Here is a 26820-nt window from a genome sequence, read left to right on the forward strand (position 1 = left end):
CTGTGTGAAAAGGGTTAAGACGTTTAACTGCAGACAAGGGGGCTGCAATAACAATAGAGCAACTCTATTCAGTCATTCTGCGAGCAGCTCCGCGTGAAAGAAATCCTGGAGAGGCCAAGTAGTCTAGAAATCCCTGTCTGAACACGCCAGAGGAAGTGTGATAGATTTGTTTTTTTGTTTTTGTTTTTGGGGAGTTCAACCTAAAAGAAAACATTTTGGACAACAGGCAATTTGACGAATCTTAAGTATTAGGCTGGCGGATACAGGTGTCTACATGCACACAGATTGTATCCTCATATGTTTTTGACCCTACGGGTTCAGTCTGTGTTCATGTTTCACTTAGTCCTTTTGGCAGCACTTTCTCACCCCTTATCTGGATGTCTGACTTCTATTGTAAAGCACTGAAAAAAAACACACACACACACACACACACACACACACACACACAAATACTGTACATAGCTGAAACAATGTACGGCATGCATGTTATTCTCTGTTCAATTTATAACTTACTACAAGATAAACACGGCTTGTAATGTTTACTTAATAGTTTTGATCATCCAGTGCTATGAAAACCTACCTGGAGAGAACAGGGCCTGTCACAGATGGGTGCGAGAAGTGAGTGGGACAAATAAATCAATACAACAGGAGTGACAAGGAGGAGGTGAACGTTTATGGCAGAGGATGAAAACAGGAAGGAGAGACAAATAAAGCTGTGCGTAGGAAAAACATGCAGTATGATTTGATCAAATGTGCTGTACCTCAAAGCAGCAGACACTCTTTCTTCTCTAATTCTTTACTCTTACATTTTAAAAGTTCATTTCTAAGTCAACTGAGTTCAAGTTTTTATTTTTAATTAAAAAGAGACATTTTCTACTTTTCCCATTCTTGTTTTATTCCATTTAACATTTCAGAAAGAAAACCAAACTGAAAACTCTTGGATTAGGCAGATTTGAGAATGCCATGCTATGTTATGTAGAGCTTAATTAGAGAACAAAACTGACAAAGGCTTCAAGCATACAGCACTGGCAACCTTCTTTGTTACTGGGCAAAATGACGGTAAGTTGAACTGAACAAGTAAATACGGGGGTATGGAAAGTTAATTGCTTTAGAAGGAAGGCTATTGTAATAGGCAGTATATAAAAAGAGTAAGGGGCGCTGTTCAGATGTTACAATCCCATAAAAGACATGAAGTGAAGAAAACAACTAGAATCGCTTGGTTCTGATTGCTTATGTTTTTACTTATGGTGAAATTCATAATATTTATATATATAATTCTTTTTAATAATTACAAAAAACTAATAGCTGTTGGCTATTAGCTTTTATATGGCTGCTTATTAATGACTGGGAAATAACATTCTCTCTGCTGATGATACTGAGGAATTGATGATGGGATCATGTAAACTTGTTTGCTGATTGCTCTCCGGTATTCTTGCTTCTTTCGTTCACTGAGTAATCTAAAAATGAAAGAAAAAGTATTTATACCAATTGGAATTTTTTTTTGTCCTGTAAACATAGATATATAGAAAAAATATTTGCCTATATATTGTGTCTATAAAATGTACTCACCACTTTGGTAGTTTGCTCCACTTTATTATTATACAACATTGAATCATAATGGTTTTAATTTGACGTTTTTGACACGTTTCAAAAGAACAAGACACTACAATGTTGAATTGAAAACAGACTTCTGTAAAGTGGTCACAGAGCTCTCTTAACAGCATCATTGGTCCCCGGGCAAAGTATTGCTCTGAGTCCCGTGTTTTAATAGCAAAACAGAAACATACATAGGCATCAGAAACATCATGGGCCCTCATGCTCCTGGGGACCTCAATCAGTGACCATTGTGCCCATATGTTAAGACAACCCTGAAATTACAGATATAAAACACCAAATAATTGATCACATAGGTATTCACCCCCTTTGATAAGACACCCCTAAATCCTCACTGGTGCAGCCAATTGCTTTTAGATGTCACAGCATTAGTTTAAATGAAATCCCCTGACTGGGGATGGAGACTTAAACCTCTTCCTAGGGTCACTTCCGCCTAAGAATCATTTTCAGAATGAGGTGACACCCTATATACAGTACGCTCCAACAGCACTAGCACAAACTCCCTCTACTGAACCCAGTACCCGGTTGATTTTAGTCTTAATGCACCTTATCTGGAAGAACCAACTTGTGGTCCTATCTACACAATGAAGACAATAAAACACTCCAAGCAAGTCACGGAATAACCTCAACTACATGTCTCTGAGAGGTGGAGGAAAAGTGGAATAGCCAAAGAGAGAACCATGCAGACAGTGAGGAAAACACCCTGTATGCATTATATGTAAATAGTGTATGTAATAAATAGTGAAAGCACTTTTGTAGTAACTTCCAATCCGAACTCCAAAATAAAAACAATATTTTGTTTAACTAGAAGAGGTCAGTGATGAATATATTAAAGAAAACAATAGCAAAGTAAAGAAGCAAACAAGTGATGACTCTCTGGACCTTCCTAACAGATGTCTTTTGTCCTATACTCTGTATGGAATAGGTATGAAGTGTGACAATTTTATTTTTGGAACATCCATGTAGTGTCACCCATGCGACAATGTGCTGCTGAAAGTGGCATGTGGTAAGGATGCTATGTAAAGTAAAGTATATTTGAATGGTTCAAGGAGGAGAGAGAAGATGTGAATGACAATGCCCCAAGCCATAATGTGCTCAGTGTTTGTGACTTCCTGGCTAAGAAATCAATTACCAAATCAGATCCTTCATCTTTATTCACCTGATAACCCTTTGTGATTTCTGCCTCACCCAAAAATAAAACTGCCATGAATGGACAAAGATTTTCAACCATTTTTGACATCCAGCATAAAGTGGCAAAGGAAGTCAATGGTATTCCAGAAACAGAGTTCCAGGTATGTTTCTAGTAAGGGCAACATGGTCTAATTTAAATGCAAGGAAGCAGAAGGAGATTAATTCAAAGGTGACAGTAGCCATTAGTGCACAAATACACACACATTTATTTTCAACAGGTTCATTTCAGGAATGAAATTGTCATATCTCAAATTTTTAGCAGTAATCACACCCTTTATATCGTGTTTCCCTAACTGTGGCGGCTTTTCCTGTAAATACTATTTGCTTATCACAAAGTCTCCTCTCAAATCTACATCTGACCTTCTGATCCTAAGGGAGACTTAAACGCCTTCCTCAGGTCACTTCCAACTCAGCCCAAGAATCGTTTCCAGGATGAAGTGACACCTGATATACAATACGCTCCAAGAGCCCTAGCTTAAGTCCCCCCTACTGAACCCTGGACCTCCCCTGCACCCAGGATCCTTCTCTAATCCATTAAGAGCCAGGTGTGCATTGCAACACCCATGCTGCATGTTCTCTAAGAGGAGCAACAGGATCTATATGCTTACCAGAAGAACCAAAAAGACCAAGAAATCGTGGCAATTATAGAACAGATAAATGGTGTAATAATTACAAATGGCACTACAGCAGATAGTTTAGTAGAAGCTCCTATAGCTGCAGACAAGCAAACAAACCAACTGGATCCTTTTACCATTTTTGCTTCTACACCAGCACCATTGTCAGCTATCCCAGAGGTAAACCTTGAAACCACCATACCTTACACACATATTACAAAAAAGATCTACTATATTTTGAACAGTAATCACAGAGGTAAATAAATTACAGAAATATTTTTATACTGTATGAATCTTTTTACATAATTCTTTCATTTATGGCAGTTAAGTAAAACTTTGTTCCAAACACCTGATATTATTAGAGTTTGATAAGTCTCTGAATCCAGCATCATTAGAGGCAGAAGTGATAGATGACTTCATTTGTCCATTGCCTTCTAATTCCTGAAAAAGAAAAACACAAAATATTTTCCTCAGAATTCACCCAAATTATGTTATGTTAGGTTTTCTTATATAGAACTGGCCATGTCTTAATCTTCTCATTTTTAAAAACACTGTGTGCTCCTGCCCGTCTCTTTCATCACATCTCTTTATAGTGCCATGCCTATCAGACATCTGAAAACCAATTTAATATTTGGGCCATTTTTCTTAGCTACTCTACATATCTTGGTCATAAGAGTTTTGGTAGTAGAAACAGTTATTAGTTTAAATGTGAATCTTTAGGTGACATTAATTCTTGTTTTATAAATTATGCAGTATGTTTTCTTTGTCTGCTTATTTCAAAAGAGTGTTATAGGGAGCCAACCCTAGAAGGCATATCAACCCATCACAGGGTGCATTCATGTGAATATTTAATTAAAAGTCACTCATATGTGTGACAGGAAACCAGAAGACTCGGACAAAACACATGTAGACTAGTAGAAAATGTCTTCCACTCAGTACATGTGTCCCATTGTACTGATCGGGTTCATCCAAGTAACTATAGGCCAGTAAGCATAACGTGCATCACAGATAAATTAATGGAAGAAATGATTAAGGAAAAGATCGAGCGAAACATGTCAAGAAGAGGACTGTTAGCAAACAGTCAGCATGGGCTCACACAAGGTTGATTATGATTTTACTAATATGTTGAAATTCTATGAGGAAGCACAAAAAAAATGTGCAATCAAAATGGTGCATGTGATATTATTTGTCCTGATTTTGAGAAGGATTTTGATAAAGCACCATATAAAGGTTAGAGAACAAACTAAAAGAAGTGGCAATTTAGTTCTCTTTTTAATATACATAATGCAAATATTCTGGACAAGAACACAATCTGGTTAAGTTTTTTTAAGCTGGTTAAGTTTGCAGATGATACCAGATAATGTAAAATCAATTAAATTGTTATAGAGAGACCTGGACAGCATATAGCCTTGGGCAGATTTGTGGCAGATGATGTTTAATGTAAGTACATCCATCCATCCATTTTCCAACCCGCTGAATCCGAACACAGGGTCACGGGGGTCTGCTGGAGCCAATCCCAGCCAACACAGGGCACAAGGCAGGGAACCAATCCCGGGAAGGGTGCCAACCCACCTCAGGACACACACAAACTCACCCACACACCAAGCACACACTAGGGCCAATTTAGAATCACCAATCCACCTAACCTGCATGTCTTTGGACTGTGGGAGGAAACCGGAGCGCCCGGAGGAAACCCACGCAGACACGGGGAGAACATGCAAACTCCACGCAGGGAGGACCCGGGAAGTGAACCCAGGTCCCCAGATCTCCCAACTGCGAGGCAGCAGCGCTACCCACTGCGCCACCGTGCCGCCCCATGTAAGTACATGCAGAAAGTAAAAATGTTAGATTTGAATACACAATGGGAGGTGTGAAACTTGAAAAGAAGAACCTAGGAGTCGTAGTGGACTCAACACTATCTACATCAAGAGATTGTACAGAAGCGATCAAGAAAGTTAATAGAATGTTAGGTTATAAATCCCAATGTGTGGAGTACAAGTCAAAGGTTAGGATTACATTATATTATGCATTAGTGAGACCTTCAGTTTTGGTCTCCATCTTACAAAAAAGACATAGCAGCTGTGGAGGATGGCCAGGGTTCATGCCTGGCCAGGACGTCCCTTCTATTTGTATTCCGGGGGAGTAGCCATGGACTCCTCAATACCTCCCCCGGGACACTTGGTGGCAGCCTCCCTGGTTGATGCTTCAGTTTCCTACAGGGTTTCATGGGAGATGGAGTTCTTCCCAACCCTGTGGGGACCTGGGATGGCCGCCAGGGGGCAAGACAGAGATGGTTAAGCTCAGCTGGTCTAATCATGGGTCCCACATGGGAATGCAATTGGGTACAGGTGAGCAAGCACCAAGAGCACTCCCAGAAGGGCCATAAAAGAGGCCAGGAACCACCACTCAGGGCCAGAATCGGGAGGAAGAGGACGAGGTGCCTGAGAGGAGTGGTGTTGCCAAAGGAAGGATTGCTATCATTATAAAGAGGTACTTTGGGACTGTGTTATACCTGTGGGGTTCACGGGGAAGACGTGCCCCACAGGTGAAGAAAAAGATTTGTGTTGTGTTAAGTGCTTGTGGGACTGTGTTGGGCCTGTGGGACACGGGGAAGACGTGCCCCATGGCTGAAGAGAAAATAAAGAGTTGTGTTCAATTTATACGTGTCTCAGTGTGAGTCTGTGCCGGGTTGGATGCTTATATAGCGCCTTTATTCACACAGCTCAATAGAAAGTCAACAGCGACTAGGCCATTCAGAGACCCAGAGGCATGAGCAATGAAGACAGATTGAAGTATCTGAACCGTTTCAGTTTAAGCAAATGGAGATTAAGAGGTGACATGATTGAAGTGTTTAAAATTATGAAGGGAATTAGCAAAATAGACCCCAGTTGTTACTTTAAAATAAACTTATATGAAGAATACAGACACATGGTAGGAAACGTGTTAAGGGCAGATTTCACACAAATGTATCAAAGTTTTTTTTTCACACAGACACAAGGAGTAAATGTTCTAGTACTGTGGTAGAGAGCAGAACTTTAGGAACCTTCAGATGTCACCTTGATGCCATTGTTAGATTTTTTCAGTGAAGAGGATGGTCGAGCTTGTTGGCCTAAATGTCCCGTTCTCATCACAGTTCTTTTGATGTTCTAACTAATGTCCATTGTACTGCTTGTTTGTCTGTTAATGTTTTTGTATATTGTCTACAATAGGCATTTTATTAATGCTACCTTAATTTCATACTTACCATAAATTAATGGCTTCTTTCTATGAATGATATAACTCATTTTGATTCCTGTTATATCCAAAACAATAAAATGAACTTGTCTTTATTTTTGACTACACAAAGTACTCAGCATTGCCTTGTGTATTTTGGTAGAATGGATTAAGGAAACAAAGCAAAGGTTTATGTGTTTTTCAAATGATGATCCTGTTATTATTGATAGCTTTCCCATCCGTCATCCACACTGACTCTCTATCCATATCTCTGCTCTCATGAGTTGAGAATTTGTTCTTTTTGGTTCTGATTGGATTCCAGAATTGCGGTAACTCCTTGCTAGGATGTAGCCATGAATACTGTCCTGTCTGATTCATCCTCTTAGTTCATTTTTCTGTTATGAATTGTAATATTCCAATAACCATTCGGAATAATTCCTAAATTGTGAATTTATTTCAAACTTATTTGAAACAACAGGTGTTACATAAAGTCACTCCTACAACTCCTGAGTTGACTTAATGCCCCAGAACTTTCCTGCAACAACCAACTGTTTAACTGCCTGATCAATAATCCAACACTTCCCCCCTTAAACTGACTCTACCATCTCAGTAATACTGAATTGAACAGAAAAAATAATAATAATAATAATGAACAAGAACAATATCAATGATAATAATAATATTAATAGTCATCATTTATCCACTTATTGTGCTCTATTTAGTGTACTGGCTTTTCTAACCCCCTGTAGAAATAAAATTAATCCCGTTCATGTTCCAAAGTGATCTTTCAACTAAGCTGTCGTTTTCCACAGTCAAACAGGATTTCTTTGGAATGCTGGAACTGTCTCTGCCCTGTCTGTGTCCTCCAACTGTGGGCCACTGGACCCTTCTGCAGGTTCTGGCATATGAAAGGGTTTAATTACTGGGCTGTCTTCTTCCTCTTCTGTTCTCTGACCATCATCTGCTAAAGGAACCAAGAAGTCATCTTGTTGCGCTACCTGTAGTGCACTGGGTTGGTCATAGCCAGGACGGATATGGTCTTGGGAACTTTCCTGCACCAACCCACCAGGTCCCTTGCTGCCTGGTCTGTTGTTAAACAACAACTCTTTGATCTTCAAGTTAAACAACAACCCTTTGTGTTGTGCTGCACTTTCATTCTTGATTAAGCCTCACCTAACAACCTCCAGCAAAAGCATACAATACTCCTTTATATTTTACAGTAGGTAGAAGCGGCACATGGTGCTGAAAGATAAACATGTTAAGCTCTAGTCATTTTGTTGGCTACTCTGGCTTCAGTCTGTTAAAAATAAAAAAAAAATACAACCCTGGGAGCTCTAGGGTCACAATTGTGGGTTTGAATGTAGTCTGTCTTGTCTATATATAGGTAGTCCTAGAGAGTAAGTATGAAAAATCTGGTCCAGATGGTCATACTTATGTCTTTAAATTATTGTAATCACAGTTGCAAATGTAAATTTGATTAATGAAAAGGAGATTAGCAGATTATTACATAATTAAGAAGGAATTGTGAGAAATACATATAATTATTAATAATTTAAGATGACTGACCTACATTATACACCAACACCATGGAGCATGGTTAGCAGTGCTGTCTCATGATTCAAGCATACTGGGGTCAAACCCTGTGCCCTGTCATTGCCTGTGTGAAGCTTTAAAGTTCTCAATGTGTCTGTGTGGGGTGTCACTCCAATTTCCCACCCTCATTCTCAAGGGCTCGCATTTTAGGTAAAATGGTTATTACAATTTGTGCATCCATACTGGTGACTGGTGCCAAGTTCAGGGTATGGAATTTTTAGCTAATATGTAATAAACATTTACAATTTATTACAAGTATATACAGTATATAGGTATAAGGCTAAAACAGAATGAATTATTAAACATAAGGAATAAGATTGAGTGTAACTCAGGGTTTAATTAAATGTAACTTAAAGCTGAAAGCACAACATGTCTCTCCGTGGTCTTTGAAAAACTACCAGTGTAATTTTCCAAGATCAGAATAGAGGTAAATGAGTAACAAACACCCCTCTAGAAAGCAGAGTTAAACTGATGGGAGATCCCAAACACCCCTCCTGTGAAGTGGTGCTAAGATCATTAGCATAATCTGCAAAACACCCCTCTTAATGAAGCGGTGTTCAGAATAATGGCTGAATCAACATGAGTCAGAAATTACTGGTGATGTTAGTTAATTGGAGGAGGTAATAAAGTTCTGCATATTAAGAGTCAGATGATGTGATGTATTAGATGAGGTGATGGGAATTAGAAAGAGTGTAAAAGCAGTTGAATTGCTTATTTGATTGCTCACTGCATGGACTAAGGCATTTGTGCATAACTCTGAAGGTTCTGCATTCTCATCTGAGCTCTGTGACTGCCTTTTTTGGAAATGGAGAAAGTTTTTTCCATGACAAGGACTGCTCACTGCCTTATGTCCAGTGCTGCTGCCATTGGTTAGGCTCAGTGCAGGATTTACGTATAAGCTACACAAGCTATAGCTTAGGGCCCCCGCCTTCTTGGGGGCCCCCAAAACAAATTGTCCGAGTGAGCAATTGTCATATATACTTAAATATACTACAGCATTATTTGTCCCAATCAGGGCCGGCCTTATGCATAGGCGAAGTAGGCGACCGCCTAGGGCCCCAGCGTCCGGGAGGCCCCGGATCAACTCCTTGGTCTAATTTTCACGCATTTCACAGAGCTTCCAGTGGGCCCCTGGACCCCCCTTTCGCCTAGGGCCCCATAATACCTAAGACCGGGTCTGGTTAGGCTTCAACCCATCTATAGCCCTGAACTCTATTAAGCAGGTTATTATACTAAGCAGGTTTGAAAATGCTATGTAATGCTAATTTTTAATACATTTTCATTGTTTAATCTCCCCGATGTCTTAATTTCAACAATAATACAATACTAATTACTATTTTTTAACAGGTTTACAATTGCATTTGTATGCAATTCAATTCATTTTATTCTTATACAGCACTCCTCACTGAATGTGGACTGAGAGTGATACCACAGGCATAGAAATATGACAAGTGTAAAGTACATCAAAAGAAAACATTTACATGTATCAACACACATATACAAGTAAATATATAATAAAGCAGAAATGAATATGTTTGTTTAAAATGTAATCATATTCATACTAACACGCTAAATCCTATGTATTTAGGCAACTAGTGACAATCTGCATGCAGCAGTTTAAGAAGATCTTACATGATCTATTCCTTGAGTCGTATGGTCTCTTTCCAGTTGTGCTCTCTGCAGCTGGTGTTGTCGTGTTGCTCCTTGGATGTGCTGATTATTTAGATTTGGAAAATGTTTCTTGGAGAGGAGGAGGAGGCTGGTCTGGTCCTGGTTCATCTGGGATGCTATATACATCATGCTGACTTTTTTGAAATGCTGTTTGTGCCTCATGGTGGGACCATTATAGGATGATTTCACTGCTTCTGAAGCAGGCTTTCTTATCCCGACAGTATCGCCACCCTTTGAAATAAGGAATGTTGAAAAAAAAAATCTGAAATGTAAATAAAATATGCTGAACATCCTGAATGTTCTTTCTTTAATTTTCTGAACCAATTTGTCTAATGCAGGATAATAGAAAGCTGGGGTCTGTCTGTGAAAGTCAGGATTTATTGTTGGACAGGACACCGAGTTATATTATGAAGAGGCAACACATAATCATTTAGATAAATCACACAAACTCACACTCATAGGTTCGCCTTGTCAGTTTACTGCTGCTACTACCAGGGGGTACAACCAGCTGTTTTGAGGGGGTATGCAAGATTTGTTTTTTAAGCCCCTATTCTACATGCATTTTAAAAAGCAAAATATTCATACAAGTCAAAATTGTACCTAAGAACATGGAGGCTGACTTGTCATAAACATGGGAGGGGTAAGAAATTATAGGCTACAACATAGACTATGATCCAATAATAAAACTGATGTAAAATTATGTGACTTCTAGTTTTGTGGTATGTTAAGCTTGCAGACCACTTATTTGCTGATTTTGTTGCTAGACCACGTCACAATTGAAATGACTTACAATCACTGGTCATGTCAAATTACTCAAGTGCATGTCGACTTTCCAGCACAGTCTTGCTCTCCCATTTTACTGAGAGTGAATAGTGTGCGACCTAATGCTGAATGAAGGGTTAACAGGTATAGCAAGTTCAGCTGCAATGTCAGCCCTGGAGGCAGCAAAGATGAGCTTCTTGTAACTGCATTCTATGTATTGTACTTCTGGATGAGCACTCATTGATTGTCAGCTCTCATGTACACAAGTCTACCCCACAACTAAAGATGACTTCAAACCTGTTTGAGTTTGAGTCGTGGAGTCTCTGGGTATGTAAGACTTGATGAGCATCCTTCATGGGAACATGTGGCCAACAGTCTCTGACTAGGTAGGAGTACACAATTCTTTACTTTTCCTTACAAGGGTTTTTTTGGGGGGTGGGAGTTTTCTTATCTTCTTAGGGAGTCAAGGCTTGGGAGGAGGTAGAAAAACAGCGCCTGTTAAAGCCCATTGAGGCCTTCCTTGTGTGATTTTGGGCTATGCAAGAAAAAAAATTGATGTTGTGAAATTAAATAAAGGCTATAACTGAAAATCCATGGAAATGTTGCTAATGTGACAGGGCCATAACAACAACACAACAATAATAATTATGAAACAGTCGTAGCATTGGAGGCACAAGCACGGAAGAATAAAATTAAATGATCAACAGGACTTCAATTACAGATTTTCTAAAGGCTAATTTAATTTAAAGTATATGCATCTCTTAAATAGACATACTTGCCAGTTAGAAAGATTGCATCAAAACTTCACAAATAAATGTTGTTCACCACCCCTATGACTTGATAGATTTCATTTTTCACATTTTCACACAGAACACTAAAACATTCTTCACAGTCTCTGGCTAAAAATAAATAAATACATAAATAAATCAATAAATAAATAAATAACTTTGATGTTGTGCACTGATTGTGGGTGGTGATATTGCATTATTTGCATATAGTGACGAGTACACAGTAAATAGGAATCATGAGTAAATGTTCAAAGATAATTATTATATGTTAGTTTCGTTGAATTTTGTGATTATATTAGGATAGTTTATTTTAGAGACCTTAATCCAGTTTACAGTATATCTTTATCAATTATGGGGGTTTTATGATAAGACTAGACAAAGAGCCCGTTTCGACAACGTAAGATGAAACGGGTACGAGTGGAATAGTAATAAGTATAAGCACCTCAAACCTGATATAGGTGTATTGAATGAATGCGTAATTGAATCAGAATTCGTAATTAGGCCTCGAGCTGTAGTAGAAATCGCCTTTCAGGCCTCCAGAGCTTTAATCGAAGTTGCCTTTCTCTTTGAATTTTTGCGGCCGTAAATCCGCCGCCTGCCGCGATGTTGGGGTTGGATGTCAGTCGAGGTCGCCTTTCTCTTTGAATTTTCGCGACCGTAAATCCGCCGCCTGCCGCGATGTCGGTCTCGTAAGGTTTTTCGGGCAGCTGCGCAGAAGGCGACTGCGCATTCGGCTTCGGACGGACGTGAGTGAATGAGTGAGTGAGTGAGGAGGCTGGTTATGCAGTCAACATTACCATTGTCTGTGTTTTATGTGCATGGGTTAAACAGAGAGCTCCTGACACTGTGATCCATTTATATAGCTTTTTAAAGGTAATTTTTCTTTTCACTGATGCAACAAAGATTCCACTCTTTTAGAGGAAAATGAAATGCAAAAAAAGAAGAAAAAAGACCTGTCCATATAGTCCAATTGTTATGTGTTTTCTGAAATGTTGTGTCTCAAGTGTATATTTTTCTGGGTGAGTCTTACGGCATTGCCGTAATCAAACATCCCCTTCAAAATTTTGATATTGTTGCATTTATCCCATCCAAATCTTGTTCCCACCAATAAACGGCTCATATCACATGTCTTCAGTTTTGCATGTACAGACTTAATAATGATGATTCCACTCAAAGCATTTTTGAGCACTTGTTAGTTGACTAATTCAGACGTCTGGTATTGTGAATAATTTTACGTCAGCAGTCAGCATGTCGTTAGGGTTAGGGTTAGGGTACTCTTGGTGGTCTGTTAGGTCATTTCTCTCTGATGAATTCATTATAGATTTGAATTGCTTGCAAATTTAATTTAAACAATTTAAACAAAAAAATGGATATGAGGTAAAAATCAGAATTGAGTCACTTTTATTTAATGTAGTCTTAGTAGCCAGTGGTACTGTATAGACTCAAAGGCAGCTCGTATGGATTTTCATCTAATTTTTTATCATCATGGCTTTTCTCTAGTATTGCTCCCGATTCGGGTGGGCATTTCCCCTTTGCTTTTCATAGACATGCCTATTCAAGTAAACATTCTTAGGGCCTCCCAGTGGTCAAGGGTCACCTATGCAGTGCATACTGTGCTTACCCTCTATTTGCCCCCTTGACTACTGCTGCTGCTGCTGATGCTGCTATTACTACTACTACAACTACTGTAGATTTTCTCAGGGCTTTCCACAGGGTCTCATCAAAGTGGGGAATAACTCAGTGAGGGGCAAGGAGTACATCAGATAAGCTGATTTTTGTTTTCTATTACATAGAAGAGAGTTAAGTATTTTTATAAATTCCTATTTACGTTGGCAGCTGAGAGTAGTGATGTGTTGCATGTTAGATGGACCTACAAACAAAAAATTCTTTGTACTCTGTGTGAAAAATACTACTACTCTTACTACTTCTGTCCTTTGTAGTTTATTAAGAACCAACATACTGTATACTAATTTACATAAAAGAGAAAGTAGAAATAAGGGGGGGGGGGGGTTAATATTTTCAATATTATTAATATCCAATCCTCCCATTGTTTAATTGAATGACCCAATTAGATCTTTCTTAAGTATTTATCCAGAAACTCATGAAATGAAAAACAAAATGTTGTGGTAAAAATAAGGAGCAACCTAGGTGTTCTAATTCAGTTTAAGCTAACTTTAGCTGCGAACAAGTGCTAAATTTTTTTGCAGTATGAAACTCGAATAAGTATTGTGCTCTTGCACACATTCATCGACTACTACAGCAACCTTCTTACCACCCGGTCACACCTACATACCACTTGGAAATAGTGAAGTGGCTCATTGCTCATTAAACTGACTGACTTTACTGTAAGACAAAATGCAATTATAAGACATATACAGTATATATGCATTGTCACACACGTGGTCATGGGAGTCAGGGGTTGACGCTGTGCACTAATGCCTTTTCTCCTTCCAAAAGGCAAGACGAACTAAACCCTAACCAGCTTCTTCATCCCTATCCAGACCACGCCCTCATATTGACCTCAATTCCACCGCTTCCCTCTTGGACCCACCTCTTCCTTCCCACCGCCTATCCAAAGCCCAACCACTCCCTACATTGATGGATTAAAGGCCAGAAGTCCACATGACCATCATCATCAAATTCTTCCATGAGAACCCTGAATACAATGAGGACTGATTGAGGTCATTTATGTCAGGTAGAATGCCTAGAGGGGGCTGGGTGGTCTTGTGGCCTCGGAACCCCTGCAGATTTTATTTTTTCCACCAGCCGTCTGGAGTTTGTTTATTTTTTCTGTCCTCCCTGGCCATCGGACCTTACTTTTATTCTATGTTAATTATTGTTCCCTAATTTTAATTCTTATTTAGTTTGTCTTTTTTCTCTTTCTTCGTCATGTAAAGCACTTTGAGCTACATTGCTTGTATGAAAATGTGCTATAGAAATAAATGTTGTTGTTGTTGTTATCCTTTTCCTTCAGTCCCGTTTTGTTCACAGTCCATTGTGATTACTCGTTTGCTACAATATACGAGGTGGATCCCCAAACCTTCTCTGTCTTTTGTCTCTTGTATTTACAGTATATAAAGCATATACTATACACTGAATTCTTCGTTACCTTACTCAGACACAGAGACCCAGAGATTTAGTAACTGAAACCTCTTGAAGTGACTTTGGCACCATTCAGAATGACAGTCATTTAAAAAAAAAACAGCCATTTTAGCAAACTATGTGACCACTATGCATGCTGTTGAGTAAATGATCTTCATTTTGGTGAACACATCTGACCACCAACATAGTAATTTAATTAAATTCTACGTGATAGCTTTCTTTTCCATGATGTCATTGCATTTTTAAAACATATTTAACTGAACACTTATCCAACATGACTTATGACCTTAAATCCATTTTATCCTGTAAGTACTTATTTAGCTGATGCTTTTATTTAAGTTCATAATGCAATTTTATCAAAACAGCTACACTTGGCACTCCAGATTGCATACATACAGTTAAGGCAATTCATCTTGCATGCTTTTGATTTACATACCAGTCTGGTAACAGAAGGCCACAAGGTTTGCCTCATATGTTTGTGGAGTATGAAATGTTTGGTGAACTAAAGCACTTCAGGGATTCTGAACTGGAATGAAAGTAAAACATTACAGCATTGTATTGTATTTAAAGACACAGGCTCAACATCAGGTAACCGGAATGTCTGAAATTTGTGCTAAGAATGGAAACACCATTAAAACAGTGCCAATTGCATGGCTGAAGGTCATGTAGCATCAGCCCCAAGGAATGCAGTGGCCTCCATGCATTATGCCCCCCTTTCTAAAGGTGGAGGTCATGCAGAAGAACCTATTATAATATCAGAAATTCATCTTTGATTTTTCAAACTTCAGCTTCCATCCTGCAGATTTGTTTCCATTCACAATCATCAAGGTGAGGCATCCATAATTCCTCCAAGCACTACCATCAACAGTGAATCAGGGCACAGCCCCTAAGCAGAAATATCTGTAAATTCAGTCATATTGAAAGGGCAGGATTGGTCTTGCAGTAAAAACGATATTCTACACACAGCTTAGAGTAAAATCGTAGATTTTCTTGCAGTGAATGTGGGAGTGGAAGTGGGAGTTCAGGGTGTTGCATGTAGATAGCTGACAAATTGGCTCAGATGCAGGAAGCAGATGGTTGTGGTGCAAGGAACTTTTATCAGATTTGGCAGTCATTAAACTGCAAAGGCTCTGCCTTTTTAATCTTTCTTCATAATTCCCCTATAGCCCTGGAATGAGCCTAGTCACAGTCTGGACTGTTTCTAGCGCTGCTATGTCCTTTTTGTAGCCGGGAGATCAAAACTGCACACAGTACTACAGATGAGGCCTCACCAGTGTGTTACACAGCTTGAGCATAACCTCCTTAGACTTGTACTCCACACACCAGGGCGCTATATAACCTCACATTCTGTGAGCCTTCTTAATGGCTTCTAAATCCTTCTTATAAGGTGTACTTTTGATTTTCAGACCACCCACTGTGTATTCAAACCTAACATTTTTACTTCCTATGTGTAATACTTTGCATTTCCTTACATTACATTTCATCTGCCCAAGCCTGTATGATGTCAAAGTCCCCCTGTGTTAATGGTTTCAAATTATTTACCAATCCAAATAGCTTTGGACCTAACACCAACTACTGTGGAACACACTCTTAAGCACAAGAGCTTTAGGAGGAGACATGATTGGAGTGTTTAACATTATAAAAGGAATTAATTCATTGGATTGAGACAGTTACTTTAAAATGCAAGCTACAATAAAGTATTTCTCGGTCATATCCAGAGCATCATGCAAGCCTATATCTTAAATGCTGAAATAAAGTGCATTGCCATTTTTTTGTTTTCTATTATCAGACAGACTCCATGGTTTCACAGTATGCAATTGGCATTAAAAAATATTTGGCAAGCTCCTCACATGCAGAAAACATGGAGATTCTAGAGTCAAATATTACAGAGTCATCAGCTACCTCCAAAACATTACTGAGGACAGGGAACAAGAGCCCAAACTGTTATTTTGGATAAACAATTGCTTCTTCCAGAATTTATTGTTTCGGAGTGATTACTATTGACCACTGAATGATTGTTGTGAACTGTGAAAGTTGCTGATAGCTGCCAAGTTAACTTACTGAAATTTTCATACTGACAATCTCCTTAAACTGATATTCACTATTTACATGTATAATGCATTTGCTCATACAAAGCTCACTGTACATTAATACAAGATGCAACGTGAATATCACAGACCAAGCAGTAGTAAGTTAGCACGTAGAACGTTTGTAGAATCTGATTGACATGAAGGTACTGGACATACTTACTTACCTACCTGGTAAAACTTTCCTTAAATGAAATAGATTTTCTTGTTACTTATTTTTACCACATTGGCAACATTTCTTATACCCTCCAGAGACCACAAGTGACATATGTGGTGCTGGATATACTTACTTACATAACAAGAGGAAATATTGTGTAAATTAATGTATATATATATTCCAATTTTTTTTTCCTGATGTTCATGGTGTTATTGTATATTTTGTGGATTAAAAAAAATGGATAGCAGGGAAAAAGAGAAATGTATTTAGAATCATAAGATAGATGATTCAAAGTCTCAGAACACACTAGAGGACACTAAATCTGAGTGCAGAATCTTATCCTCCAGCATTGAAACTGCTATCTATATAGTTGGTGGAAAAGCTGGTGACATTAGCCAGTGAGAAAAGACACAAGCTGTCAGGAAAACTTTTAAAGGAATGGATTCACAATTAGTGGTGCTGCTGCCTTGCAGTAAGGAGGCCAGGGTTCATGTCCTGGACCCTCGATGCGTGGAGTTTGCATGTCATTCCTGTGTTTGCTTAGGTTTCCTTTGGGTTCTCCAGTTTCCTCCCATAGTCCAAAGACATGCAGGTTAGGTGGATTGGGAATACTAAATTGGCTCTAGTATATGTGTGTTATGGGTGTGTATGCATGTGCCCTGTGATGAACTGGTGCCCTTATAGAGGATTGTTCCTGCCTTGTGCTCATTGCTGGGATAGACTCCAGGTTTAACCATGCCCCTGCTCAGGATAAGTGTGATTGGAAAATGGAGTTATGGATGGACAAATCACATGTGGTAAGAAGACATAAAAATGAATTCATGATGAACAAAATAATCATAAGACAGAGTCAAATTCAAAATACCAAGCCAGGAAGATAGAGACTAAGCAAAAACAAAGATCTCAACTTGAAAGATTCAGTAACTAAGGAAAATTCAAGAATCTGTCAGAACATTTTGGTGGTTAGGCTCTGGCGATCATAAATGAACTGGTGTTGATGAGAAACTACAAGTGAAGGCTGATGGGCCAGGCTGACTGCATGGGAATGAAGTGACCCACAAGTGAGGCATGACAGCAGAAACCTTCCTTTATTTTGGTCAAAGGTGGTTCAGGTTCATCATTTAAATGGATAGTTATTACCTGCTACTTTTCTACTATTTTCTGGAGCTGCCATTTTGATTCCTTATTTATGACTCTCAGTTTGTGGTTTGATGTTATCGTTCGATACGGACACACTTTTGGAATCAACATAATACTCCATCAGTCTTACATCTTTCTACCTGATGTTGTGCCCAGTTATATTAAACGTTGCATGGTCAAACAAAACCATGGAAGGGCAAGGAAGGTTACCTTGACTATCCTTTACTCCTTTGATTAAACTCCTTTGAATGGCATTATTGCAAAAGGAGTACATATTGAGTTACTGCTCAAGGCAATGAATAAAGCAAATGTTGTTTAATGGATTGATAATCTCCGTGCATTTATGAGATTTAATAAGAAGGCTATGATTGTCATCATATAATTCTCACCAAAGTGCCGTCACTAGAATTGTTTGCACATATCCTTTACAATTAGAGCAGAGGCAGGGGTTGAAATGGCATCCTGGAGGTGTAAAGTCCAGTGTCCTGCTGGTAGAGTAACTCAAAGTCCTCAAAGTTTTCAGCCTGTGATACAAAAGTAGTTACTACCAACAGGTATGCAAAATATGTCTCTCTGTTAAAAAAAGGATCTTGGAAGGAGACGAGACGTGATTGTCTCAGAGACACTTTCACGTCCCGCGAGATAAGTCTTCGTGCCAAGTGATGTAACCACTCCCAGGGCCGGAAGCCCCGCGAGTCAAGAGCTTATGCAAAAAGATTTGGAAAAGTCCTACGTAGTTATGTCAGACACATTTCTTGTAGAGAGAAAGAAACGATATTCACTCATGGGCAGTTATGCGTTGCGTTGTCACGATGTAATTCCAAACACGGAATCAAAATTCTATGCGATATTGATGAAAAGGTAAAAACTAAAAGAGATTGAATATATGGACATAGGTGATATGACAGAAGTGCGCTGTGCGAAGTGCAAATTGTGCGGCACAGCAGCAGCAGCAAACCAGCAGCTGATCGAGCAAAGAGGAGGTAAAAAAAAACTGTATCTGTTCCCCATTGTATCACCGTTAAGAAGGGGTGTCAGAGAAGCAATCGCGTGTCCTTGGGGTGAGTTCAGCCACCCCTATTCACAACGCGAGTGGCATAGACGCGAAGTGGCTAGTGCAGGCGTTTTGGGGGGAGGGTGATTGTATAATAAACATTTGAGGAAAATGGCAGGTAACTGGAGGAGGTGTTAGGGGAAATAAAAGTAAAACATGTCACAATACTAATTCCAGTAAATTAATAAAATCAATGTTTACAAGGTAGAATGTGAAATATAAAGTACATTTCAAATGTGACATTTAAGGTATGTTTAGTTTTGGTAAACGTGTCTGATGAACCATCATTTTTAGAGCAGTTTTAGAGACTAATGCAGAAAACCATAAGATCATAAGATCTTAACATCAGACTAATGCAGAAAACAATACTACAAGTTACAAAGATGAAGCTGAACAATTATCTAGTTTATAAAAAAAACATTATGGTCTTTATGCCCAGTCCCTCAGAGCAATCTGATTGGCTGGTTTGACTTTGGTGTGATTGGTCAGTTTGGCCTTATTGACATGATGAAAGTAGGAATGCGAGTGTGAGATGCACAAGGAGAAGTAAAGTAAAATGCTGAGAGACAGCGTCACCTTCAAAGATGGAGAGTATAAAACCAATCAGGAGGCAAGAAAGTCTCAGAAACAGACTTTACAGGAGCACGCTCAATAGAGGGAGAGCCAATGAAGACATGTTCACACACACACGCAAGTAAAGAGGAAAGGCACTGAAAGTACACATAGGACAAGGGATGACAACTGTTTTTTTAATTATTCTCTTACTTTCAACAAGTGCCACGGCTTGTTAATAAAATAATTGTGTAACCTTTCATTTTATTGCTTATTAAAATAGAAGAACTAGGAAGAAGGAGAAGCAGGGAGAACACAATCACTAAGAAGACCCATGGTGTGTGACGCAGGCATGTAACATTAAGAGTACGAACGGCGCATACTTTGGGTTTGTTGGCCCACATTATCTAAGACAGCTCCTAAAACAGTCAGGGTGTATTATCGGTCATTTGTCACACACATTTACCATTTTGCTTTCTTCAGCTTTTGGCACATAAAAAATATTTAAGGATGTTATAGACTATAATGACTGAACAAAAGTTAATTGCCTGCTCCCTTTACTTGTCTTGATGTCCTGCATTTCCATCTGGGGTATAGAAAAGAGAAGACATTCTCTAATAGGGAAAGTGAAGTACAATGGTAGTCAATCCTGGGTGCAACTTGAATCCGTAGTCCCAGCGTCAAATGCATCACATCTGTAGGCTGTGTCTCCTTCCAAGCCAGGTGAGTGCAAGGATAAGAGAACAAGAGCTGGGGTGGAGGACAAATATGTGGGTCTACATAACACAGAATCTGCGCGGTGGCATAAAAGTATCTAAACCAGTGGTGGGCAACCTTTTTTTGCACTAAGGCCACTGACGATTGCTTTAACTCGAACAAGGCTGCACCATTATGAAGTCATTAACAACATATATAGGCATGCTCTTATTAATTATTTATTACTAGCAAAATACCCGCGCTTCATAGCGGAGAAGTAGTGTGTTAAAGAGGTTATGTAAACATATATATATACATAAACATATATACTTATATATACATATCAACATATACACATATCTACATATATATATACTGTGACAGGCGACCGGCTATGGACTCCGGTCGTCACCCCCAGGCCGCTAGGAGGAGCCCTCCGGACAGCATATTTGTGCCCCGAGTTCCAGCAGGGCCTCATGGACTTTGTAGTGTTTTGACACAGCCCTGCTGGATACCCTGGGGGCCGCCAGGAGTCGCTGTAGGGGGGCTAGTGGGCTCTGTCATGCCCTATAACCCGGGAGTGCATCCCAGTCACGTGACTGGAAGAAGCGATGTGCTCCCGGGATGAAGAAAAGGACTTTGCCCTGACCCGGAAGGAAAACAGACTTGTGGGTTTGGCTTGGGGCCACTTCTGGGTCAGGGGCTATAAAAGGACTCTGGGTGAGCCCAGACATTTGAGCTGAGCTGGGAGGTAGGGTGGCGACGTGTCTGGGCGAGGAGGAGTATTGTTTAGTAGAGAGAGTTTATTGTTTAATGAGTGTGGAGTGGAGGGTGCTTTGTGCACAGTATAATTATAAAATAAAATATTATTATACTTTCACCTGGTCCGAAGAGTGGTACCTGAGGGTTCGAGAGGTGGACAACACGCTTAACTGCTACACTGGCGTAGTCGGCAGGATTCTCTGGCCGTCTGGAGGCAGAGGATCTGCAGCAATAATCAAATTCGTTGTGGCAGAGAACCCTACAAAGGTCCCTCTAGTAACCGCGGAGGTGAAAACTCCACCCGCGACCAAGAGCGCTGCAGCTGAGAGCCGTCCTCTACAGCAGGCGAGTATGGGGAAGAAGACTGGGAAGAAGGCTGGAGTTGTCCAGAAGACTTCGGTCCCAGACCCGATGGAGACGCTGTGGACTTACCTAACAGGCGGTGAGGAGGATCAGGCACGGCTCAAAGCCGAGCAAACCCGAGCGGACAGACAACCGGAGCCGCGTAGAATCGCGACTCCCGACGATTATTACCGGGAGTTGGAGCGGGATCGTCTACGGGCCGAGGTAAGTGCTGGAGGAGCACTCAAACCGCCGGAGACTGTTTATTCTCTGTTTGCAGAGGCCTGCCTGCACAAAGCGGACAGCGAGCATGCCTGCCTCAGACCCAAGCAAGATGGCCGCGACAAGAAGACGGCGAGCCAGTCTGGGAAACCGCAGAGGGGAAGCCCATACGCCGATACCGTCCACGTGACCTCGCGCGATGGATGCCGGGATGGGAAAGTCCTCGGTTCCTTAGGTGAGGACACGTCTTCCCCGACGCGTCTGAGCTCCCGGAAGGGGAAGGGGGCGGCGAGCGAAGCAGCGCCATTAATTAATAAAGAGGGACGGGACGTGACTGTAGTGTCTGCCGGCAATATTAAAAAGGCAGACCGCAGCCAGCCGCAGGAGGCTACCCGTTCCTCTAAAGACTCCATTTCCCAGGAGCCCTTGCGCTCATCAGCAGAGCACGTGCCAGGAGTGGACGTGCTCATTGGTTCCCGGTCGGCAGGTGACCAAAATAAGGAAATAGCCTTACTGCCGGCCGAGACAAATAACTTAATAAACTTGCAGGAGCTCGAGAAATGTCTCGCGCCCCTTTACGCTTTCTTCCAGGGACTACAGGAGGTGAAGGAGCGTGTGGAGGAGCTGGGAGCTGCAGCCGAAGCGCCGTTGAAGGGACTGATGATGTACCTTCGGCGGTTAGGCCGTGAAGCCCCGGCCTCGATTAATGCAGCGGTGCAGGTAGGTGCTCTCTGTACCGTATATAATAAGGGGACGCAGTGTGAATCGGCACCGCGTTTAATAAGTTGCGGTTGCCAAAGCGCTGTGTCTCCGACAGTTGAATGTGGCACGATGACGGAGTGGTCGGGTAATTGTCCGTTAGAACCGGAGCAGCGGTATCAGACGCTGCTCGGGACTAAGGCGGACGTTATAAGCCCGACCCGTGTGATAAAGGGGTTGCCGTTGGTTACCGATGAGGCGGGGGGAAGCACCGATCGTCCCGAGACAGCTGAATAGTGCTGTTACCCGGAGCGATACGGTACTAATGACGCCGCCTCTGAGTTTACATAGGACAACGGGCGTGCAAACAGCAAAGAGGCTCTCTCTTTCCCATAGAGAGCCTCACGTTGTGCACAAGCCCCAGAGAAAGCAGGAGATCCCCACACAGAAATGCGGGTCTCCTAACAGGGAAGAGGATAGGGCAAAGAGCAGCAAAGCGGCTGTTAACCCCTCCTTGGCGGAGGACAGGGTGGAGCTGACAGAATTCCCGAGGTGCTTCAGGTCTCGGGAAGAGAGGCCACCAGGAGGACGTCGGCGGTGCTACAACTGCCGGCAACCGGGCCACGTATGGCGTAGTTGTCCCCGGAGGACAGGGGAGCGGTGGAACAGCAGATACACCGTCCCTCCAAGGTTCGCCGGGGGGTCTAGACAACGGAACCATGGCCCGGATCCCGCGCCCTCCTGGAGGAGGACGTCCCTCGCGGGAATCAACGCTCCGCCCCACTGCTCGTCGCTAAGGGGGAGGGACTGTGACAGGCGACCGGCTATGGACTCCGGTCGTCACCCCCAGGCCGCTAGGAGGAGCCCTCCGGACAGCATATTTGTGCCCCGAGTTCCAGCAGGGCCTCATGGACTTTGTAGTGTTTTGACACAGCCCTGCTGGATACCCTGGGGGCCGCCAGGAGTCGCTGTAGGGGGGCTAGTGGGCTCTGTCATGCCCTATAACCCGGGAGTGCATCCCAGTCACGTGACTGGAAGAAGCGATGTGCTCCCGGGATGAAGAAAAGGACTTTGCCCTGACCCGGAAGGAAAACAGACTTGTGGGTTTGGCTTGGGGCCACTTCTGGGTCAGGGGCTATAAAAGGACTCTGGGTGAGCCCAGACATTTGAGCTGAGCTGGGAGGTAGGGTGGCGACGTGTCTGGGCGAGGAGGAGTATTGTTTAGTAGAGAGAGTTTATTGTTTAATGAGTGTGGAGTGGAGGGTGCTTTGTGCACAGTATAATTATAAAATAAAATATTATTATACTTTCACCTGGTCCGAAGAGTGGTACCTGAGGGTTCGAGAGGTGGACAACACGCTTAACTGCTACAATACATATACACATCCACATATATATACATATATCAACATATATATACACATACATATACACACATACATACATACACACATATATATATATATATATATATATATATATATATATATATATATATATATATATATATACACATACAGACACATATATATACATATTTACATATCTACATATATATATACACATATATACATATCTACATATCTACATACATACACATCTATCTATCTATCTATCTATCTATCTATCTATCTATCTATCTATCTATCTATCTATCTATCTATCTATCTATCTATCTATCACACATATATACACACATATATACATATCTACATACATACACATATATCTATCTATCACCAAAGCATGTTAACACCCGTCGAGCGTGTTCGCGCAGAATGGGGTAGATGTGAGCATCACGCCAAAATGAAATCAAATCCACAGAATTTTGGGATAGCTTGTGTTGAGCATTTGGATCTTCACTATGTTCCAACAATTCCATTTGGAACTTCTCTGGCACATTGTCAGGTTCCATCAGGTGTGGCTCTGAAACCAGCCGTAAATCATTGTCATTGACACAAATATCGGAGAATCGAGCCTCAAATTCAGTGACTAGTGAACCGAGCACTTCACAGAACTCATCAAAATGTATTTTTACAGATGGGTTGTGACTGGGAAAATTACTCAGACACGGAAAGAATTCAGAGCTGCTGCTTTTGAAACGTGACGTGAAACATTTTCAAAATTTTTATACTCCACCAGAGGTCACAGACACTTTGATTTCTGCCTTGGAGTTGCTTATTCAGACTGTTGAGTTCACTCAAAAGATCACTGAGAAAAGCCAGGTTCATGCAAAAGTTGATGTCATCGAGTTTACAAACCACTCCTTTGGATGCATAGAACTCTTTGATAGTGCCTTGCAATTCATAAATTCTATTTATAACGAGCGTTTGAGTAATATAAAATGTCCTCTTTCTCAGTTGAATCATCATTTTGGAGGAGTTCTCTAAACTGGCGATGATTGAGGGCTCGAGCTTGAATGAAATTCACAATACCAACGGCGTCTTCCAATGTGTTGTTCAAGGTTGCAGACTTGGCACATAGAGCTTGTTGGTGTATAATACAATGCAGTGACAATAATCTGGGAGATTCCGGATATTGAGAGTGAATTTGTTGTTTAAGTAGAGTCACAAAACTGCCGTTGTTCCTACCATTGCAGGAGCTCCGTCTGTACACACAGCAACAAGTCTCTTTAGATCCAATTTCTTCTCTACACAAGTGTTGTTAAATGCTATGAGAATATCTTGTGCCTTTATTGTTGATTTGAGACTGATTAGGGACAACAAATCTTCATGGATGTCAAATGTTGGTGACATTGTTCTGATGAAAATAAGCAGTTGTGCCGTATCTGTTGTATCGCAGGATTCATCCAACGCTACAGAATACAATGTATTGGACTCTTGACATATTTTGTTCAGTTGATTTTTTAAGTCAACCGTGATCTCACCTTGGCGCCTCACAATTGTCCTTCGTGATAGAGGTAAATCTTTAAATTTTTGAAGTTGAGATAGTTCGAGACACTGAACAACTTCAAGTTTGCATGATTTGAATAGCTCTACATCAGTATATGGTTTTCCAGCGGCAACCAATTTGAAGGAGACTTGAAACGTTGCCTCAACTTCCGGATTGTGAGAGGATGATTTGAATTTGGCGAACATGGATGTTTCTTTTGTATGGCTCTTGTTCAAGGAATCATACGCTTGCTTTCTGGCCTCATCTTTTAAATTGATGTACTTCATGTGTGACTTACAACTCTCATAGTGCTGTTTTGCATTTGATCTCTTTAATGTTCTTATTTGCATCTTGCATCTTAGGCACATCATAGAATTTCCTTGGTTTGACATGAAGAAATCCAACTCCCATTCACTGTTGAACTGTCGATTTTCATCATCTACATGTCTGGATTTCTTTGATGGCGGTAACTGCATTATATGGCCAGTAAAACACAACGATAATTATCAGATGAGGAAATGATGGATCTGACTACTTTCGTTGAAATGTAAGCATGCTGAACTTTAACCCTTTTTGGTGCCATTTGATTGGCCACTTTAGTTACCACGGGAAATGATTACAGCGGTACTCGCGAAAATCTACAGTGCGCGTGCTCTCTATTTGCAGTAAATATCTAGCTTGACTGCTATTGGCATAACTTGCATTCAATCTGGCTGTATTTTGTTAGGTGTCATTGACAAATCCGTCAGATATGACCAAACGAATCTTCGTTTACGTTGTTTGTTTCGTTGAACATTTTCGGCTAGTGTGAACAAGCCAAAAGGCCGCAATCACTTGTTTTACTGATACCTTCATGACGGCCACAAAAAAAGACCTCGAAGGCCGAACTTGCCCACCTCTGATCTAAACCAACTGCATAATTTTTGTTAAATGAGAAATTTTAGGCTTTCTAACTTTTATTTCATATCAAGCCATACTACTGTTTTTATATTAAAATAGTTTATTAAATAGCATTAGGCGTAAATAATATTGTAATACCTTGAAAAAATATAATATTGAGGTGGGATTACTTTTGTTAGCAAGAGGGCAGTACTCAACAATGGTGGTACTACACACCATCTACATTCCTAGAGGTGGTACACCGCAAAACAGGGTGAGAACCCCTGTCCTAAATAATGGGTAGTCATAGGGTCAGAGTTGTTTAAACACCATGCTTCTTTTAGTATAGTGTAAGGGATGGCAGGCAGCCCATCCTGGCTGAGACATTTAAGAAATGGAAAGATGGGGGAAGGCAGCTTCTTTAGGGCACTGCCTCCCCAGAATGCTAGAAGGCAGCCCCCTTGGGTTGGAGTGGTGCCTCAGATTCAAAAAAGGTCTCCATGGGAGTTGGAGTTTGGCACAGCCCTTTTGGGTTCCGTGGGTGCCACCAGGGGGAGCTGCAGGAAAGGACGAGCCCTTTGGTGTAGCACTTCTGCCACACCTAGAAGTGCTGCCTGAAGAACATCACCAGACAGCTGAAGCACTTCCAGGTGGCCTATAAAAGGAGCCAGCTGACACTAATCCAGGAAATCAGAGTCGGGAGGAAGAGGTACAAAGATTGACCGTGGAGGAGTGGTGGCGGAAAGAAGAGAAAGATAGTGCTGTGTGCTGCTGACTGTGCTGCTGGGCT

The 26820-nt window shown here is 40.9% G+C and overlaps 1 protein-coding gene across 1 annotated transcript in view; it reads right to left on the minus strand.

The window, feature by feature from the left end:
• Window positions 1-589: 589 nt before the first annotated feature.
• LOC127526238 (uncharacterized) overlaps window positions 590-26820 on the minus strand; it is a 43369-nt gene continuing 17138 nt past the window's right edge. The window contains exons 4-6 of the mRNA XM_051921172.1: window positions 9858-10127; window positions 3769-3860; window positions 590-1457 (exon numbers count right to left, since the gene is read on the minus strand). Coding sequence (XP_051777132.1) covers window positions 1316-1457; window positions 3769-3860; window positions 9858-10127 — 504 coding nt within the window. The 3' untranslated portion in view covers window positions 590-1315. The remainder of the gene's footprint in view (window positions 1458-3768; window positions 3861-9857; window positions 10128-26820) is intronic.

The sequence above is a fragment of the Erpetoichthys calabaricus genome, chromosome 18, assembly GCF_900747795.2.
Source record: "Erpetoichthys calabaricus chromosome 18, fErpCal1.3, whole genome shotgun sequence".
Taxonomy (NCBI): Eukaryota; Metazoa; Chordata; class Cladistia; order Polypteriformes; family Polypteridae; genus Erpetoichthys; species Erpetoichthys calabaricus.